The sequence below is a fragment of the Acanthochromis polyacanthus genome, chromosome 1 (assembly GCF_021347895.1).
Source record: "Acanthochromis polyacanthus isolate Apoly-LR-REF ecotype Palm Island chromosome 1, KAUST_Apoly_ChrSc, whole genome shotgun sequence".
NCBI lineage: Eukaryota > Metazoa > Chordata > Actinopteri > Pomacentridae > Acanthochromis > Acanthochromis polyacanthus.
This window is the reverse complement of record NC_067113.1, coordinates 63876411-63897880: the sequence shown is the minus strand read 5'-3', so window position 1 is coordinate 63897880 and position 21470 is coordinate 63876411. Positions and strand designations below refer to the sequence as shown.

At 40.9% G+C, this 21470-nt stretch overlaps 1 protein-coding gene across 1 annotated transcript; it reads right to left on the bottom strand.

Annotated features, from left to right (window-relative positions):
- Positions 1–1185: 1185 nt before the first annotated feature.
- Positions 1186–21206, bottom strand: optn (optineurin). Its single transcript, XM_051954127.1, has 13 exons — positions 20166–21206; positions 18436–18560; positions 17929–18137; positions 16185–16328; positions 15848–16032; positions 10785–10878; positions 9586–9701; positions 6103–6252; positions 4971–5055; positions 4670–4828; positions 4331–4473; positions 3702–3784; positions 1186–2147 (listed from the first exon to the last, which is right to left on the bottom strand). Exons 1-13 carry the CDS (start codon positions 20351–20353, stop codon positions 2035–2037), a joined length of 1794 nt encoding a protein of 597 aa, XP_051810087.1. The 5' UTR covers positions 20354–21206; the 3' UTR covers positions 1186–2034.
- Positions 21207–21470: the final 264 nt, after the last annotated feature.

The window sequence follows — 21470 nt, the reverse complement described above, 5'->3', positions numbered from 1 at the left end:
GTTGCCACTCAGCTTTCTTTCAGTTTGAAAGACCTGCCAGTGCAAGTATGAGGAGTTCTGCACTTGCTGTTTGCAGGTCAACCACTCTACCTCTCAGTGACTGTGGAGCTCTTGTCACATATATATATATGGTGGACATGGACTGATACTAGAATGCTTAAATTAACACACGTATGAAAAAGGGTGATATTAAAACTGCTGGTTCCACAGTTACCAAGGAAGTGATGAGCAGCAGCTATGAAAATCCTCTGCAGAGATCTCAGCACTGATTGTCTGACTATGTTATGATTGCTAAAAAGAGGGTGACATCTGGCAAACTACAGTGCAAGTAAAACATCTGCAACTCTCTTTTTTTTTTGCACAGTTGTGAGACAAATAATTGGAGCAGGTTGGTTTAGGTGTGGTGAGACTCCAAACGTTTTAGAACCTATAAGTCTTACAGGTGCTTCAGTCAGCTAAAAGCTAGCAAATAGCAGTTTTGCAACAAGGCTTCAAGGCCTTTTTAAAAAATAACTCAATGATTTTAACAGTTTGCTACTATAGCAACTGTTGATGTTGATGCAGTTTGTTCTTCACAAAAACTGAATCCAATGTCTTGTTTGTTCACTGGCTGTCTTCTCCTTCATGCTGTATATGCAGAGCATCACTCCTGAAATAAAGATTGGTCCATTGTACTACCAGTAAACACTCTACCTGCAATAGATGATGGTCAGCACATACCCAGTTTGGAAAAGCACTTGACCTTCTCCAGGCAAGGTCAGCAGCAAAACTTGTTTTCGCCACCAAATATAAAGCCCAGCTATGTAATATTTCACTGTTTAAGTTGTCATCATACAGACTGTTCTGCCAGAAAGCACCAAAGTAAGACGACGACAGTGTCAGTCAGGAGATACCTATTTTTCATTGAATTTTGGTCACTTTTGACCCATGTTGCGCATCACAGGGTTAACACTGCTTAGCCTCCGTACTGGGTCATACCAGCCATCATCTACTGGAGGTAAAACACTGAACATACAACCCCACTTTAAAACAACCAAACTTCCCTGTTAATGTGTGAGATGTTAAGGCATAACTTTGTTCAAGTTTAGTTCAGGTTGATTTTATTGCCATTAGATAAAATATCAGTTAAATATTTTAGTAATACATTAAGGTTCTGTTACATCACACTATGATTATAATCAGACAAAAACTTGAAAAGAATTTTATTTTCTTTCACAAATTTACAACATGGAATCAGAAAGCCTCCACAGGGAGCCTCCTGCACTACAATAACAGGTTGATTAACAAGTTAAATATATTGTGTACTATCTACTGGGTATCATTGCAGAGTTCAAACAAAATATAGATCTTCTTATTAAAGTGCCTACATGGTGCATGCTCCTTGTTTTCCCCACTAACACTGAAACCCCAATCATGAGCTAAATATACTTACTGAGAAAAAATATAGAAGGAATTTTCATCTAAATTTGAAAAGGAAACCTTCAAAAAAATATAAAAAGCCTTCAGCAACCAAATACTTAGTAAACAAAAGCAACTGGGAAAGGCTTAACTTTGGTTGATTCATTCATGTGCATGTGACAGACAGACAGCACCGAACTGAAATCCTACCCAAGGGTTCGTGCAGTTGCTGTTCCAGACGTGTTTGCCCTGAAGAATTTCATCCTTAGCTTGTTTCCAGTCACTACAGCATCAGAGAGACTGTGCCAGATGACATGGACCCAAAATGTACAAGAGGATGTCCTGTGATATATTTTGTAATCTGCTCCAAATACAGTTTTCAAATGTAAAACAAACTAGAGATGACAAGCTCTTTTCACATGCATTTCCAGACTCCAGACTTTTGAAATCCTTCTGTTTAAACGCCTTGAAAAGCGACGTGTTCCCATCCTAGAATGAATATTATGGATCTTACATGGGATGTGTGGCGTGACGTCACAGGGATCAGACAGAAGAGGTACAGGTCAAAGCAGAGGAAGACTCAGATTAAGGTGCTAATGCAGCTGCTGTTGTTGTGATTGGTGTAATGATGGAGGTCTAGTTGATGCAGTCCATGATGTGGATCTGCAGGGAGTCCAGGTCGGGTAGGATCTCATTACATTTAGGACAGGCGTGCTCAGGAATACTCCCCTGATGCTGCCAGTCAGTACCTGAGACAAAGAGACACAGATCACAACCCTGTTTTACAAAACATGTTCCACCAATCCTGTGTCTTACTTTATTCTCTATGGTTAAAGATGCACCTGTCAACATGTATACAACCAATGAAGATATCATTAAGTGAATGATAAATTCAGTGTAGACATCGTTAATGTGCTAAATGACTATTCTAGCTGGAAATGGCTGATTTTTAATGGAATATCTCCATAGGGGTACAGAGGAACATTTCCAGCAACCATCACTCCTGTGTTCTAATGCTACATTGTGTCAGCTAATGGTGTTGAAAGGCTCACTGACGATTAGAAAACCCTTTTGCAGTTATTTTAGCACATGAATAAAAGTGAGAATTGCTTGGGTGTCCCCAGACATTTGAACAGTGGTATATATATATATATATATATATATATATATATATATATACATACACACACACACACACACACACACACACACACACACACACACACACACACACACAATGGGCCAAATAACTAAGTGTAATGTGAAAGCTGTCACTAGTATTGACAAACCCACAAACTCTACAGCTGCCCTCAACTCAATGGAGCATTTTAGTGTGTTTAAGCTCATTGTTTTGGTTTCACAGCCTGCAACTGTGCTGTTTCGGTTGACATTTGCTGTCCTTTTTTAACCCTCGTGTTGTCCTCATTTACGGCACCAAAAAATATTGTTCCCTTGTCTAAAAGAAATCCAAAAATTCAGCCAAAAAAAATCCAAATTTATTAACATTTGCAAAATCTTCATGAAGAAAATTCCTTAAGTTTCCCTTAAAAGTTTATTTTTTTAAATATCCCCAAATTTGGCAAGAAATAAAAATTTTAAAAATAAAAAAAAAATGTAAATATTTTTAAAAAATGAATAAAAATCTATCAAAAAAAATCGCAGAAATATCTAAAGTGATTCCATATATATCAGTAAAAATTCTAATATTTTCTTTAAGAACATTCACATGAAAAAAAATGATTCTTTTGTGAATGTTGAAAATGTGGACATCAGAAGTTTCATTGTGAGAATATACATTTTTTTCCACATTTTCAAACTTTAAAACGGGTCAATTTTGACCTGCAGGACAACACAAGGGTTAAAGGTATTTCTAGTGAAACAAAGCTCTGATTAACCCTTAGTGCACTACCTGCCCAGCATTAAGCTGCTAAACACACAAACTGTTTTAAGCAGATGCAGATAGTAGCAACCAAATTCCAAATTTGCAACACAGAGAGTGAGTTTTCCCATTCAGATTTGTTAAATGCCAGAAATACAATTCATAGTAAATGCTTAAGTACACTTGTATTGTTGGATGTATCAACAATTCACTTTTACTATTTCTTAAAGTTGCAGCTCAAAGACCTAAAAACATTTAATTTTCACTACATCAAGTTTGTAAGTTGATACGATATCTAAGCTGATGGTTTTTCAATAAAGGCAAAGAACATGGGATTTGTATGCAGCCTGGCAACCTAGAAGGTCTGCCTGTGAGGCTACATTCAGGGCAAGAAACACACACCTAACCCTAACCCTAACCCTACCTCTTCCAACCAGGCTTGTGCCTGCTCCATGTGGATTTCCTGCCGGTGGCATGTGTCTCCTCTGCATCTCGTTCAGTGAGCGTCTGCGTAGAAAGAAATGATTGATAAACTGTTTCAGATAAGCCAAGGAGGACATTGTACTACTGTGCCACTTCACAGTTACAATATAGTAGAATATATACAGGGTGTGCCTAAAGTCTGGACACACAGGAAATCTCATTAACTATCATTTTTTGCCTCCAGAGATTAAATATGGCCTTGTCAAAGGCCATAAAGATTAAATTCATCTGCTATCTTTCTATATGTCCATCCTTCATGTCCACTGAGCAGTACCAGTTCAACTCTTTATTCTCTCAACAAAGCCATATTTAATCTGTGGAGGCGAAAAAAATTATAGTGAATGAGATTTCCAGTGTGTCCAGACTGTAGGGACATCCTGTATTTTCAGAGCAAAACAAAGCAACACAGATAATTTGCAGAATTTTTTTCCTTGCAGCCAATTTGTTGAAAAGTGAGTCCGACTTTAGTTTATTTTGTTTGGTTTACTACAACTGTATAACAGTTTCTTCTTCAGTTCAGATCAACCGAAGTGAAAAAAAGCAACCTCTGTCCTTTGTTTGACTGCATACCGGCCCAATGAGTCCATCTCCTCCTGCAGCTGGCTGTTCTGCTTCTTTACATACTCCAGCTGAGCAGCCAGACGCTCCTTCTCTTCATGGAGCTTCTCCCTTGCTGCTCGCTCTGCATAGAAGTCTGAGGAGTAGACCTCGGCCTGCAGAGAGCACAATAAAGCACGATGAGGGGAGTCATGTTGTTATGCAAGGTCAGTAGGAGAGGGACCATGTAGATCCTTAACAAAAGTAAAAGTACTAAGTGGAAGTCCTATGGGAGTTAAAAGTATGTATGGTTAATCAGGAATACTTCCTGTAATAAAAATAAAAAGTGCTCACACATTTACACCCACTAACCTGAGCCTGGAAGACAGATATGGTCTCCAGCTCCTTCTCCTTCTGGAACATCTCCTGCTTCATGTCATCAATCTTGTTCTGTTTAACAGCCAGAGCTTCTTCGGCAGCGGTCAGCCGTTGCTGCAGCTCATCCACCACGTCCTTCTCTACCAGCTGAGACTACAGGACCGGTTAGGAGAGGAAAGGTCAGATACATCCAGCTCTACATCATTTTATAGCTGCATTAGATTTTGTGGAAACCAGTGTGATCTGTACCAAAAATGCAACAAAAATGTCCTGGCATAACACAACAGAAAGCTACCTCTCGCTTCTTCCTCTCATCCTTAAGCTCAGTGTAGTCTTCAAACAGCTTGGTGTAGGCGTCCTTCAGCTGTGCCAGGTTGTTCCTGTTAGGGAAGACATTAAGGACGTTACCCATGACTCCATGTCAGTATATGTCTAAATGTACACTGATCAGCCACAACATTATGACCACTGATAGGTGAAGTGAACAACATCCATCATCTTGTTATAATGCAATGTTCTGCTGGGAAACCTTGAGTCCTGACATTCATGTGGTAGGTCAAGAGTGTAAGAGTATAAGATAGACTTTATTAATCTCACAAAGGAGAAATTTAACATTACAGGGCTCTTAGAAACAAAAAACAGAGGAGTGCAAAAGTCACAAAAGTGCAAGAACAAGATAATAAATATTGCACATAATAACAACTACACAGTAGTGTTATACAGTCTGATGGCAGTGGGGATGAAGGACCTGCGGTAGCGCTCCTTCTTGTACTGAGGGTGTCTGAGTCTTGTGCTAAAGGAGCTGCTCAGCTCCACTACAGTCCGGTGCAGTGGGTGGGAGCTGTTGTCCATGATGGATGAGAGCTTGGTCAACATCCTCCTCTCACCCACATCCATCACAGAGTCCAGTGGGCAGCCCAGGACAGAGCTGGCCCTCTTGGTCAGCTTGTTCAGTCTCTTCATGTCCCGCTCTGTGCTGCCCGGGGCCCAGCAGACGACAGCGTAGAGGAAAGCAGAGGCTACCACAGTGTCGTAGAAAGTCCTTAGTAGAGGTCTGCACACTCCGAAGGACCTCAGCCTCCTCAGAAGGTGGAGGCGACTCTGGCCCTCAAGTAGTAGTTCAAGAAACTGCCCAACCCCCCATGACAACAGCAGTCTTTGATACTAGTTTCCACTCTCAGCAGAACAATGCACCGCAACACACCGCAAAAACTGCTCAGGAGTGGGCTGGGGAACACGAAAGAACAATGGTGTTCACCCGGGTTCCACACTCCCCAGATCCAAATCTTATTGAGCATGTGTGGGAATCCCAGCTGGGAAGTGGGGCTTTCCCAGTGTAAAACAGTTTCATATAGTATGTTTCTGCACCCTGGAGAGCAAATGCAGCAGTACATTAGCACATAATAAGGGTGTATGTGTTATCTGACCTCTCCTCGCCAGCCTTCTTCTGCTCCATCAGGCTCTGGGCCTGCATGCTGCCCAGCTGCAGCTTCAGCCGCTCGTTCTCCGATTGAACGGCCTGTTTCTCCACCAGCTGAGCCTTCAGAGTCACCACGTCCTGCTCCACCTCCCGACATCTACACAAGAAACACAGCACAGTAACAGAATGAATCAAAATGATAACAACAGACAATAAAGTTGTATGTTTTTTTAAATATTGTGCATCTTCCTAGGTTTTTTATTACTAGTAGTACAAAGTAAAGGTTTAATTTATTGTCTCCTTTGGGAGAAATTTGTCATAAACAAGGCAAAAGCAAGCTGCACTGCACACATAACAGAACACATACTACTAAAAACACATACATGACATATAATGAGTAAGTTAAAGTAAATTAAAATAATACAAAAAACCCCCTAAAATACACACATACCCCCATACATACACACGTGGACAAAATTGTTGGTACCCCTCAGTTAAAGAAGGAAAAACCCACAATTCTCACTGAAAGCACTTGAAACTCACAAAAGTAACAATAAATAAAAATTTATTGAAAATTAAATAATCAAAAGCAGCCATTACTTTTGAATTGTTGATTAACATAATTATTTAAAAAAACAAACTAATGAAACAGGCCTGGACAAAAATGATGGTACCTCTATAAAAGATTGAAAACTATTTGACCAGAGTGACATGATTAACTCAGGTGTGTCATTTAATTGACATCACAGGTGTTTCCAAACTCATAATCAGTCAGTCTGCCTATTTAAAGGGAGACAAGTAGTCACCCTGCTGTTTGGTGAAAAGGTGTGTACCACACTGAACATGGACAACAGAAAGCGAAGGAGAGAATTGTCCCAGGACATCCGAAAAAAAATTATAGACAAACATCTTAAAGGTAAAGGCTATAAGACCATCTCTAAACAGCTTGAAGTTCCTGTGACAACAGTGGCTCATATTATTCAGAAGTTCAAGACCCACGGGACAGTAGCCAACCTCCCTGGACGTGGCCGCAAGAGGAAAATTGATGACAAATTGAAGAGACGGATCGTTGGAATTGTATCCAAAGAGCCCAGAGCAACCTCCAAAGAAATTAAAGGTGAACTCCAAGGCCAAGGTACATCAGTGTCAGATCGCACCATTCGTCGTTGTTTGAGCCAAAGTGGACTTCATGGGAGACGACCAAGGAGGACACCACTGCTGAAAAAAACTCATAAAAAAGCGAGACTGGAATTTGCAAAAATGCATGTTGACAAGCCACAAAGCTTCTGGGAGAATGTCCTTTGGACAGATGAGACCAAACTGGAGCTTTTTGGTAAGGCACATCAACTCTATGTTCATAGACTCAGAAACCAAGCATACGAAGAAAAGAACACTGTCCCTACGGTGAAACATGGAGGAGGCTCAGTAACGTTTTGGGGCTGCTTTGCTGCATCTGGCACAGGGTGTCTTGAAAGTGTGCAAGGTACGATGAAATCTGAAGACTATCAAGGCATTCTGGAGAGAAATGTGCTGCCCCGTGTCAGAAAGCTTGGTCTCAGTCGCAGGTCATGGGTCTTCCAACAGGACAACGATCCAAAACACACAGCCAAAAACACCCAAGAATGGCTGAGAGAAAAGCGTTGGACTATTCTAAAGTGGCCTTCTATGAGCCCAGATCTGAATCCCATTGAACATATGTGGAAGGAGCTGAAACATGCCATTTGGAGAAGACACCCATCAAACCTGAGACAACTGGAGCTGTTTGCTCATGAGGAGTGGGCCAAAATACCTGTTGACAGCTGCAGAATGCTCATTGACAAATACAGAAATCGTTTAATTGCAGTGATTGCCTCAAAAGGTTGTGCAACAAAATATTAAGTTATGGGTACCATCATTTTTGTCCAGCCCTATTTCATTAGTTTGTTTTTTTAAATAATTATGTTAATCAACAATTCAAAAGTGATGGCTGATTTTGATTATTTAATTTTCAATAAATTTTTATTTATTGTTACTTTTGTGAGTTTCAAGTGATTTCAGTGAGAATTGTGGGTTTTTCCTTCTTTAACTGAGGGGTACCAACAATTTTGTCCACGTGTGTACATCCCTATGCACACAACCTCCTTTTGGTAGATGCACCAAGCTGCACATTACTGAGACTGACAGAGGGATAAAGGAGTTTATAAAACAGTTGAGCCTGCACAGTGGGACTTTGTACCTTCTGCCTGAATTCAACAGAATATACCCTGGAAACAGGACATGTGAATACTGTTTGCCTGCCTGATGAAAGCCTGTACACTGCAAAAACTCAACATCTTACCAAGTCTGTTTGTCTTATTTTTAATCAAAATGTCTCATCGCACTTGATGTAAGATAAATTCACTGAACAAGTGACATTTCAGCAAGATGGAGGGACTTATTTTAAGACAATGCATCTTAAGTATTTTGATAAGTCAAACAATCTTGAAATTATCTTGTTTTGACTTGTATTTTACAAGAAAATTCAAAATAGGGTGAATACATCTCAAATTAGGAGGTTACATGAAAGCAAAAATCTACTTTTAAGTGAAAAAATACTATTTTTTAGCATGTCTGGCTTATTTAAAGACACCTAAGCTTGACAATCCTGATAAAATAAAGCTTAACCAGTTGCGCTTCAGTTGCGCTTCAGTGTCCCGCCCGCGGTACACTTTGAGAGCTGCATAAGCAATTTCCTAAATGTCTGAAACTGCAAACGTGATTATAAAAACACTATACGCCGATGGAAAGCTTAGATTCTCATGAATCCGCCGGTATAAACCACTTTCAGATGTGATTACCACAGCGGGTAATATAAACACATTTGTCCGACAAACAACGAATATCCATCCGTCCGTTCTCTATACACGGCTTCAACGTACACAGCGCGACTCACATTTCCGGGTTGATTATTACACACAGATGAAAATATTCCACAAAAAACAGCCATAATCCAACCTTGGACATCCAGACGAAACAAGCCAGTAAAACATTTTGTCCAAAACATGTCTTGAAGACGGTATATACTCCACGAATCGGTTGTTTTCGAGGAAAGGCACCTCGCGATGCGCGTCCAATATTCCCTGTATTTCTCGTCATATTTTTATTTACAAATAGAATATTAGTGATTTTTTTGTACTGAAAATGGCTGGAATTGACTGCAGCTTAAAGGGTTAAAATAAGTTTTCCCAGCTAATTTTAAGATCTCAATATTCTAAATATCATATCTTATTTCAAGAACTCTTACCAAGACATTTTTCACTTGTTCTATTGGCAGACTTTTTTTTCACTTATTGCAAGGTAAAAGTTCCTTGAAATAAGTTTATTTTTTTCTTGTTTTGAGAGGAGCATGTTTTCCAGTGTACAAACAAGTTTTGTGGCATGAATGGACAGACTTTAAAACATCTAACGTTGAGTTCAACTATACTTTGGATGTTAAGATTTCGCAGTATGTTTGTGATGGTGTGAGCCCAACCTGTCCTGCAGGTTCTTCTTCATGCCTTCTGCTTCATCCAGCTTGCTCTGGGCCTGCTGCAGCTCTTTGAAGAGCGTCATCATCTGAGACTTCAGATTCTCCACCTCGGAAACTGCCTGAAATATTTTACATGAACATTACAAAGGAAGGAAACTATTCAACTTCATTTCCTGTAAATCATAGTAACTACAAAAACAGTAAATAGAAAGCAGACTAGGGATGTAGTCTGCACACTGCAAAAACTCAAAATCTTACCAAGCCATTTGTCTTATTTTAGTCAAAATGTCTCATCTCACTCGATTTAAGATAAATTCACTTAACAAGTGACATTTCAGCAAGATGGAGGGACTTGTTTTAACCCTCGTGTCGTCCTGCGGGTCAAAATTGACTCGTTTTAAACTTTGAAAATGTCGAAAAAATATATATTTTCACAGTGAAGCTTCTGATGTCCACATTTTCAACATTTTTGGGAAATTTTGGAACATTTTTTGGTGGAAAAAAAGAAATGTTAAAAATGTTTAAGAACACTCACAAAAAAATATTTTTTGTGAAAGTTCTTAAAAGAAAATTTAGAAGATTACTGATATATATGGAATCACTTCAAATATTTTTAGGATTTTTCTGAAGATTTTTAAGAATTTTTTGAAAATATTTACAAGCCTTTTCTTGCCAAATTTGGGGAATGTTTTTAAAATAAATCTTTGAAGGAATTATTGGAATTTTCTTCCCGAAGGTTTTGCAAATTTTCAAAAATTTTGGCATTTTTTTGCTGATTTTTGGGATTTTTTTAGACAAGGAAAGAATATTTTTGTTGCCCATAAATGAAGACAACAGGAGGGTTAAAACATCTCAAATTAGGAGGTTACATGAAAGCAAAAATCTATTTTTGAGTGAAAAACTGCCTTTTTTTTTTTTTAGCAAGTCTGGCTTTTTTTAAAGACACCTAAGCTTGACAATTCTGATAAAATATTGCTTAAAATAAGATCTCAATATTCTAAATATCACATCTTATTTCAAGAAATCTTACCAAGACATTTTTCACTTGTTCTATTGGCAGATTTTTTTTCTCTTATTTCAAGGTAAAAGTTCCTTGAAATTTTTTTTTTTTTTCTTGTTTTGAGTGGGGCACTTTTTTCCAGTGCATTAGCACTGCTGTTGGCACAATTACTACTATTGTTACTCAGTGGAAAAAAAAAAACCTTCTCCTCCTTCCTAGGATCCTCCTTGGTCTCTGGCTCAGCTGTCTGGGTTGATTCCTCTGCACTCAGCTTCCTTTCTTCCAGCTCTTTAATTCTGTTGAATGAATCAAACATTTAACACGAACAGAAAAATATATTGACAACACATAAACATAACCAAAAATGTTAAAGCAGCTTACCCTATTTTCTGGACTATAAGCCGCTACATTTTTCATAGGTTTTGAACCATGAGGCTTATTGAAAGGTGCGGCTGTTCTTCCACCGCTAGGGGCGCTCTAATCAGAATTACAATCAAAACAAAAAATCAATGCAAAGAAGAATGAGCTACTTTTTCTTTAGCAGATAGAACACAGACGACAAATTACCAACTGTTAATTATTTTCAAATTCTCGCCCCTTCATCATGGAAACCACATGAAGAAGTTCGTATGATGCAAGTTTTAAGTTGAAGACCATCGATCTTGCTATCCGGGAAGGAAACCGCGCTGCTGCATGCAAGCTTAGCGTCAATGAATCTATGGTGAGACGTTGGAGGTGGCAGCGGGAAGAGCTCATGCAATGCCAGAAGTCGAAAAAAGCTTTCAGAGGACATAAAAGCAGGTGGCCTGAACTTGAAAATGTCCTGGAGGACTGGGTGAACACACTGAGAGCAGGTGGCCGAGGTGTATCCACTGTACAGATCCGACTTAAAGCCAAAACAATCGCCTGCGAAATGAATATTGAAGATTTCAAAGCGGGGCCGTCATGGTGTTTCAGATTTATGAAACGTAAAAACCTGTCCATCAGGACACGGACCACTCTGTCAGCAACTCCCCCTTGACTATCAGGAAAAAATTAAAAACTTCCACAAATTCGTTGAAACAAAGATACAAGAACACTCCATCAGACCAGACGACATCATAAATATGGATGAAGTACCTTTGACGTTTGATCTGCCTCTGACCAGGACTGTTAACAAGACAGGCGCATCATCCGTGTTGTTGAAAACAACAGCCACGAGAGGACGCATTTCACCTGCGTTCTGGCATGCACGGCATCCGGACAAAAATTTCCACCACTGGTGATTTTTAAGCGCATAACTATGCCCAAAGAACAACTCCCGAAAGGCGTAGTGGTCAAAGTTAACACCAAAGGGTGGATGATGGAAGGCCTAAAAAAGGAATGGCTAACGGAATGCTAATAGCAAGCGCCCGGGAGGATTTTTTCACCAGAAAAAAAGCACTGCTTGTTTTGGATAGCATGAGGGCCCACATCACAGATTCTGTGAAAGCAGCGATCAAGAAAACAAACTCTATTCCAGCTGTGATTCCTGGAGGTACAACAAAGTATTTGCAGCCACTTGACATCTGTGTGAATCGGGCATTTAAAGCTGCACTCCGAGTTGAGTGGGAGACTTGGATGACAAGTGGTGAGAAGTCATTCACAAAAACCGGCCGCATGCGAAAAGCATCCTTTTCTGATGTCTGTCAGTGGATCCTAACAGCGTGGAGTGCTGTGAAAGAATCCACCATCACCAACGGGTTCCGAAAGGCTGGACTGCTACGCGAAGAGAGCAGCGCACCTTCAGAGCCAACTTCACCGGAGGATGATAGTGACACGAAGAGTGGGAGAGATGGAGACAGATGTGACGAAGCCCTTCTGAGGTTGTTCAACTCCGATACTGAAGAAGACGACTTCATGGGTTTCAGCCAAGATGAGTAAAGTGACTTGTGATTTCAAACACAGGAGAAATGAAGATAAATAAATACTGGTTATTTTCTCTTGGTTCTGTTCCGTTTTAATCAGCACTGTTAGGAAAGAATCTGTTCAGGTACATACATGTACATTTACAGTTCAAAATCGTTCTGTACATATAGTAAATATCTAATTTTTCAACATAGATATCTGCAGCTTATACAAAGGTGTGGCTTGTATATATTTTTTAAAAATATAGAGCGGATGCGGCTTATATACAGGTGCGGCTTATAGTCCAGAAAATACGGTAATTTCCTCCAATTTGGGTCATTTTAAACAGTGGTTCTCAACCTTTTTAAGTCACGACCCCAATTTGACAGTCAATGGTTTCCGCGACCCCCCCCGCCCGCGACCAGACGTAGGGCTGAAACGCCCGATCGTTAAAACGTATCTCAAATGCACACAGACGAAGCACTTAAAATCACATTTCAGCTACTACTTTTTTATTGTTGTATTATGAAACATTTTAGGAACATAAAGAAGCCCCAAGAGGCTAACTTTTCGAGTAACAGACCAACAGAAATGCTGTTCTTTTCAAGTACCGGTAAAACGTAAACAGAAGAAGAATGCAAACATTATTCACACAAAAAACAACACTATCTTTGTTTCGCAAAGCCAAATGGCTGTAAGCACTAATGTGATGGCTGGGCCTGTTTTTTGGAGCAGAGCAGCTCCATTCTCGGCTTTATGGTTGATACAGCCACACGCAGATCATTTTCAACCCCGAGTAGTGATCTGTATTTGTTCTTCACGTACGTCAGTGCGGAAAATGTCTTTTCACACAGAAATGTGGAGGGAAATGACAACAGTACGTCGGTAGCAGCCTTTGATAATGCCGCGTGTTCCGTTGCCACTGACAGCCAGAACTCTTCCAGGGACAATGTCGAAAAGGCAGTACGTAATGTGCGGTCAGCGGAGAGATCTATCAGGGCGTCCTGCAGCTCTGATGGCAGGTTATGCGCAGTGGAGGTGGTGAAGGGCTGGCGTATCCAGTCATACTTCTCGGGCGTTTCATCAGTTGGGAAGTACTTGTTGAAACTTTGAAGCAGGCTCCTGAGGTGAGACGCAATCATTTCTTTCATAGTTTGAGTGGTTATATCGCAACTCTCTATAAATTCATCAAGCTCAGGGAACATTTCAACACTTCCCTGTTCCACTCGTACGGCCCACCGCTCCAGCTTTCTCTTAAATGCCGTGATCTTATCAGACAGAATAAGGACATTTGTGTTTGGGCCTTGTAGGGACAAGTTTAAGGTGTTCAGTTTGTCAAAAACGCTGGCTAAATATGCCAGACTAGCGACCCACTTTGAGTCAGTCAGATAGTCAGCAAGGGGAGAATTGCAGTCTGATAAAAATATGCGGACCTCTTCACGCAGCTCAAAGAGCCTCGTTAAAACTTTGCCATGAGAAAGCCACCTAACCTCTGTGTGAAAGAGAAGTACTTCGTGGTCTGATCCCATTTCATGACAGTGTGGGGCAAAGAGTCTGCTTTGTAGGGGACGTGATTTTATTAACTATCTTAACTGATGTTTGGAGAACATCACGAAGCTCTGGCGTGAGACACCTGCCAGCAAGTGCCTCCCTGTGGATCATGCAGTGCAGAAATTTCACACGGGGAGCGACCTCCGACACGCAGGCCCTCAAACCTTTTCTTGCCCCCTGCATAGCTCCAGCTCCATCTGTGCACACAAGATACACAGTTCTCCCATGCCAGTCCCTCTTTTTGTATGTTACAGTCAAGCTTGTTGAAAATGTCGCGTCCAGTGCATGTTCCCTCCATTGATGAGCAAAACAACATATCCTCGTGCATTTTCCCTTCGTAGCTGTACCTCATAAACGTCAGCAGCTGCGCATCTCCTGACACATCTGTGCACTCATCAATTTGTAGGGAAAATCTTCCACTCTTTCTCACCCTGTCAATCAGTTGATGTTTAATGTCGTTTGCTATGTCCTGAATGCGGCGTCCCATGGTGTCATTTGAAAGGGGGATGGTTAAAAGGGTGTTAGATATTTTCTCCCCATGCATTGCTCTTGTCATCGCTACAGATGCGGGACGGATGAGACTCTCTGCGATTGTGTGAGGCTTTTTAGATTGAGCCACCAGATATGCCACCTCATATGAAGCTGCCAGGGCCCTAGCAAGGACTGTAGAATATTCGCTCACCACTGTTTTTTGCCGTCTTAGTTCTTGCTCCTTGCGCTGAAAAAATCAATCGGTTTATCAATTAAGCTGCTGTGTTTTGTCTCTAAATGTCTTTTAAGTTTGGCTGGCTTCAAGCTCTCGTGGGCCAGCACCTCAGAGCAAATGACACACTGTGGGTAGTCAATGCTGTTTTTTGTTGTGAATGAAAAGCCGTATTTCAAAAAGTTGGGCTGATATTTCCGGAGCCTCAAACCTTTATCAGCCGCTGGTGTTGACCCCAGTGCCATACGTTTTGCCGGCGGTGAGCTTGGCTCATCTTGAGACCCCTGCTGCTGCTGCTGCTGAATGTGTTGGGCTGAAACAGTTTTTGTAAGCCATCGCTCCATTCTTCATGTAGCAATCTTGCTTTAGTAAGTAAACAATAGCAAGCAAACAATACTGTTTGATAAAAAAAGAAAGGGAAAAAATACGCGCGCCATTTAACGCGCCTATTTTTTTTCTTTTTTCCTTTTTTTCTCTCACATGCACAGTTCAGATCATACCAACGCCGTTGATACAATGGATTTTGAACAAATAATGAAGCAGAAAACAACTAAAACAACTCTCTGTCTGGAATTGTGCAATTTAATATTAATGGAGCAACCGTTATTGTTTTCATGTTTTAATGTTTAAGTTTCCTAATGTTTAAGCATAAGTTCTAGGATTTTCAGACATGAACGCATATTTTGTGGGCTGGTATACCCCGATGTGGTTAATGATGAGATGATGGGCAGGCTAGAGAGAGAGAGCTGGGTCTGTATGTGTGAATGTGGAGGGCAGACAGGTTCGTTGTTTCTGTTTTGGCGTAGTTACGGCCGACAGTAATTGATTTGGAGTAGCCTAATAAAATGCCTGTTTGAGAAAACTCTTGTCCTTTTAACATGCGTTCGGACGCCACATTAATTTTGCGCATTTATGCTTTTTCCAAAAATGATTTGGCGACCCCCAGAAATAATCTCGTGACCCCAATTGGGGTCGGGACCCCAAGGTTGAGAAAGGCTGGTTTAAAACACTAGTTTTGTTCACTTTTCAGAGAGAAAAGCACAGGGAACTGCAGACCGCCTGACTGAAATGCAAGTCACTTCCATCTGCGTTGGTGAGAGCAGATCATTTAGTGACCAACTGTTCCTGTAAGTGCTGTCCTCTACCTGGCAGCACACGCCTGCAGCTCGCCCTGCAGCCTCTCGCCTCTCTGCGTCTCGTTCCTCAGGGACTGCAGTAGCTGGCTGACCGTCACCTCCTCGCTGTCCATCCGGGATGACGTCATGCTCAGGTCTGGACGTCTGCTGCGTTCAGCACCACATGCTTCATTCAGACCATCTATGCCCCCATCCTGAGAGACAAAACACACCGTTAGATCCCAAATGTCAGAGAATACACTGTGTTTTTATTTACAGTCCAATCCATTTTACTTTGATAGGGAATGTAATAATCACAGAATACTGCTGTGTTCCTTTTGTCCTCACTGTTCATAAATATCCTCACCGACACTTTAATGATCTCAATAAATGAGTCCTCTCGGGAGTCCTGCTCTGCTTTTAGCTGCAGCTCAGAGTTCAGGGCCACCAGGTCGTTCTTCTCTGCCTGCAGGCGAGCAACCTGGGCACGCAGAGCATCCACCTCTGCACTCTGGAGAGGAAATTACATCACAGACACAGAAGTAGCTGAAGCGTTAATGCACTTATAATGCACATTGACAGAAGGAACTGGACAACAGTGTTGAGCAGCAACATGTTACCCAGTTTTTATGTAGTAAGTAGTGTTTCCAAAATAGCAATTATATTCCAGTTAATAACCCACATAATACTGTATTTACACTACGGTTGAAAAGTTTGGGGTCACTTAGAAATGTTCTTATTTTTGAAAGAAAAGTGTTTTTTAGAATGAAGATAAAATTAAATGAATCAGAAATCCAGTGTAGACACTGTTAATGTGCTAAATGACTATTAGCTGGAAACGGCTGATGTTTAATGGAATATCTCCATAGGGGTACAGAGGAACATTTCCAGCAACCATCACTCCTGTGTTCTAATGCTACATTGTGTTAGCTACTGGTGTTGAAAGGCTCATTGATGATTAGAAAACCCTTGTACAGTTATGTGAGCACATGAGTAAAAGTGTGAGTTTTCATGGGAAACATGAAATTGTCTGTGCGACCCTAAACTTATGAACAATAGTGATTATGATCAGCTTCAATGGTCAAGTTTGTTAACATACAAAGAATTTGACTCTTTGCTCTCTTAGTACTTACACAAAATAAAACATATACATTTAAGCAAGAGCAACAAGTTACATCACGAAATGAGTGATTAAACTACAATATACAACTAGAGGTACGTGTAAAAGAGCACATTCAGTTTGAAACTGAGTTTTAGTGCAAAATTTCAGTGAACCAAACTTTTGGGTTATTTATTGACACCTAATATACATGAGGTAGATGGAAAATAGTGCAATGGAACAGAGAGCAGCCCTGCTACTGGATGAAATATAAACACTTACACAGCATGTACAGTGTACACAGTGGCTCAGGGTTCAGATTCAGAATGATGCACTAAGATTATATTTACACACGACAGGTCATGTTGGCTATCAACTAAAGAGCTAAACAAAGGATGCTGTATGTAGCGAGGGAGAGGGGTACTTCCAACAGCTGGGAGTATTGGATTATTTTCAGGTTGTCTCAGCTCAAAGCACACTGCTGAGATTCTATCAACCACGAGAAACAAAACATCTCACTTATTGAAGCAGTAGCCCTGTTGAAAAAAACCCTGGTGCTGACAGGAAAGTTTGTACTAGTAGGAAGACATGCACTCCAGCTGAACAAGAGAAACTAGATTTCAGAGCAGGACTTAGAGGTGGAGGGATGTTAAGGGACAAGATCGGAAGAATTGGAGAGGAGATGTTACGCTTAACAGCTGGCTTACAATCACTTTAATACAATATAAAGAAAATATCCAACAGAAAACAATGAGCGATGTTTACTGGCCACCTCAATAGATACTGTAATAAACGGTGATGGAAACTAACCTGAAGGCCCCATTCACAGAAGGAGACTTTGATTAAAACACAGCTAACAACAAAAACTTTATCAGTGTCTTTGCTTTTTAGGAGGGAGGACACAGTAATATCACTACTTTCTAAAGAATGAAAAAGTAAAATGTAACTTATTACTCTTCCTGAGTGACACTGATGGACAATAAGGGAAGCTAATTCTCACAGGACTCCTCACCTGCCGTCCTCCCGGGGCTCCTCCTGCCCTCCCTGACTCCTCCAGCCTCTTGCTCAGCTCCTGGTTTTGGAGGCTCAGCGTCTCCATTCGGCCCCGAGCCTCCTCCAGCCGGCCCTCCAGGAAGTCTCGCTCCTGTCGCTGCTTCTCCCGCCACACAGAAAGTCCCTCGAAGCGCTCCTTCATTGTGAGGTTGGTCTGACGCAGAGCCTCTGAGACAGAGAAACGGAAAGACTATTTGATAATTACGGCAGAATAAATGAACATTGAACAAGCCAGCTTATTTGAATTGCACTTCTTTCTAGTGCCATGTCATTTCTGAGGGTCTTCTGCTTCTCTCCGGCTGCTCTGACACACTATAACTTCTTTAGGTCCATCACATTCATAAATGTTTGACCTGAGAGACACTGACTGGACCTGATCAGGCTGAACAGCTGCAGCATCAACAAACAAAACCCTACAGGGACAACATACTTCTTAGCTCTGACAATCCAGCAGACAACTGCTCACCTTTCAGGTCTCTGTTCTCCTGGATGAGGATGTTCATCTGCTGCAGGGTTTCCTCCAGAGTGCCGGACTGATTGGGAGAGCGAGAGATGTCGCCGTTCATCATGGGGCCTCCAGATGCCATGACGCTGAGAGGAAAAAGACGACCTTTAAGAGGATGCCACCAATGTGCTCTGTCTTTAAAAGGACAGAAGTTCTTTTGAAGTTTTGTGCAAAACAATTACGCATAAGTATTTAGAGTTAAAATGCCTCCATCTGTGTCATATTTTGACCTCCTCTGAGGGAGTTGTACTTTCCTTTTGTACAGGAAATAATTCTATTTCACTGCATGAAGAAAAATTTTGTTTTGTCCTCCACTATTTGTCTGACAGCTTTAGTTACTTTTCACGCTACAATTTTTCATGCCATTTTTGTCCAATGACAAATGTATATTTCCAGATACTTGAGAAAGTGCAGAAAGTTTTTGATAAACTAAAGGATAAAGTGTTAAACTATTTAATAACCCTATTGGATTATGGGGAAAATGCATCATTACAAACGTGAAAACCAACAAATTTTGAGATTTCAATGAAAATCTAATTTTTGAAGAGACTGTCAAAAGATAGCATTGCTGTAAAGAACCAGTGGCCTTATAGAGTATGATGTATTGCTGCAGAGTAAACTACACAACAGTACATGAAGTAGTTGAAATTAGCTCAAACATGTATTGCAGTAAAATGCAACACCATTTATCAAACTAAAACACTGACAGGGACCATTTCACTGCATGAATACTTTAACTGTCATATGTAAAGCAAATTTAACTAAACATCCCTACATAATTTCACTTCAGTAAGGTTCTGAATACAGAACTTTTGCTGGTAGTTGAGTATTTTATTGGATAGTATTGGTATACTTAATTAAAGGTCCCATATTGTGCCGCTTTTCAACAAATTATTTCTCACAAGTCCCCACAGTTTGTTTGTAAGCTCAAAATACAGCTGGTTCATTCTGAGATTACTTTAAAACTCTTGGTTTTAGTCTAAATGAGCCGCTTTGTTCTGAATCCTAATGAGCAGCTGTTGTCCCCGCCCCATTCAGGAAGAAAACTCTTTCTGCAGTTCTGTCAGACACTTTGAACTTAGGCGTCAAAGATATATGTGTGTATACAGAAAATCTAGAAATGTTTACCTGCTGTGTGGGCATAATCACAACATGAATTTTAACTTTAGATGGCATCTCCTTTCCTGCTCAGATCAGTGAGAAACTCCCCATGCTGACATCAGGGAGTGACTCATTGCTTCATCATGCAGCAGCAGGTCACGGGATAACTCAATTTCATTACAATAAACCAGATCTATGTCTATTCCTGCCTTTACATAACGACTTGCTGCCCCAAATATACAATTCACCAACACATTCAGAGGCTTGTGTTAATAATAAATATCGAGGTTAATCTGCATCTTACTTTATAAAGCTACAGTCACCACCGAGGGGATAAATGCTACTTTAAAATCACCGAGTAATGCTAGCTAACGTGATAATATCTCCGTGTTAAACTGCAACAGAAACGTTTGTCTTTGGTTTCTGTTCGTATTGTGTTACTTTCACTTTCCTCCGGCGGGCCTGTCCGGTGTTTGACTCGGAGTGAACTCTGAAAAGTTAGCAGTAACTTAGAGAAACACGGCGGTGGATGAACCTCACCAGAACTGCGTCACGTCAACCATTAAAGCAGTTTAAAGGTTTTAACTCACCCGCTGCCAACCGGAGAACCGACCACAGTCTGATTGTTGGCGCACAAAACACACAGCAACACTCGGAGACACTGACAAATGTCTCGATCAACCTTCTGCTGGTGCTGGTTTATGTCAATAAACAGAAACTTCCAGGAGGAAACGGAAGTAGTCCTGGCAGCGCTTTCAAAATAGAGTACGAGTAACATGTTGAAAAACAGCTGATTTAGAGGCGATACATTTTCTTAAAATATCCTGTACTAATAATAACAATTAATTTGTTATTGGTCTTTAAAATCAGCAATATGTCCAAGTTATAACAGACTCCTGAGTACATCTTAAAGGTCCATAATTGTGGCACTTGCTAGCAAATTAATTAAAGTCACTGATGTCCCCACAGTATGGCTGAATCCCAAACCGCCCCCTACACACTATCCCTACACACTCCCCCTCCGTTTGCGCGTTCCCGTGGAGGGTCCTCCATATTAAGGGCCGTCCCAAACCACGTAGTGCGGAGGGGGAGTGGACTGTTCAGCCCTTAAATAGCGAGTCTGCATTGATGCTCACTCTGGACAATTTTTTCAGGAAGTGCAACGTCGAAATGGAGGAGGAAACAACAGATCGATGTAAGTTCCACATGCGTCCTTTATTTCTCCCACGCCTTTTTCACACGGACAGAACATCACAAAGAGTGGTGTAAAAAGATAAATCAAAAGAAACAAATCTTCTTCTCTGCTGACGTTTGATTTAATTGTGCACCCCCTGACACCTTAAAATTTGAACACAACTGACAGAATTCATTTATTCATTTGTTGGATTTGAAATGCCAGATAATAGGATTGGAAAACATGTGAGTGAAAAAAAGTGGGATGCTTTCGTCTTCTGGAAGCAGCAGCGATCCTTGTTAGTTGCAACCTGTGCCACAGCGCTACAGCCATGACAGTAGGCGTCTTTGTGTTACCATGGCGATGACGTCTTCCGTTTTCCGGTGAGGCGACAGGGCGTCCCATTCCTGACGATCGTATTTATACCCTCACCCTTCAATAATAGGTGCCCTCCACAGCTGTGAGTGTGACTTATTTTGGAGTGACACTCGGTAGTGTAGGGGGAGTGTGTAGAGGGCGGTTTGGGATTCAGCCTGTGTCTTCTAGATTTTTTTTCCTAGTTTAAAATACTGCTAAGAAGCTTATTTCACCATGATTGTATGCTCAATGGTTTGGTGGTTAGTACTTTTGCCCTGCTGCTAAAAGATTTTCACCACATGGGACCTTTAAATAGATGGTCTGACTATATTTTCAAACTCCTACCATCATCATAAAGACAGCC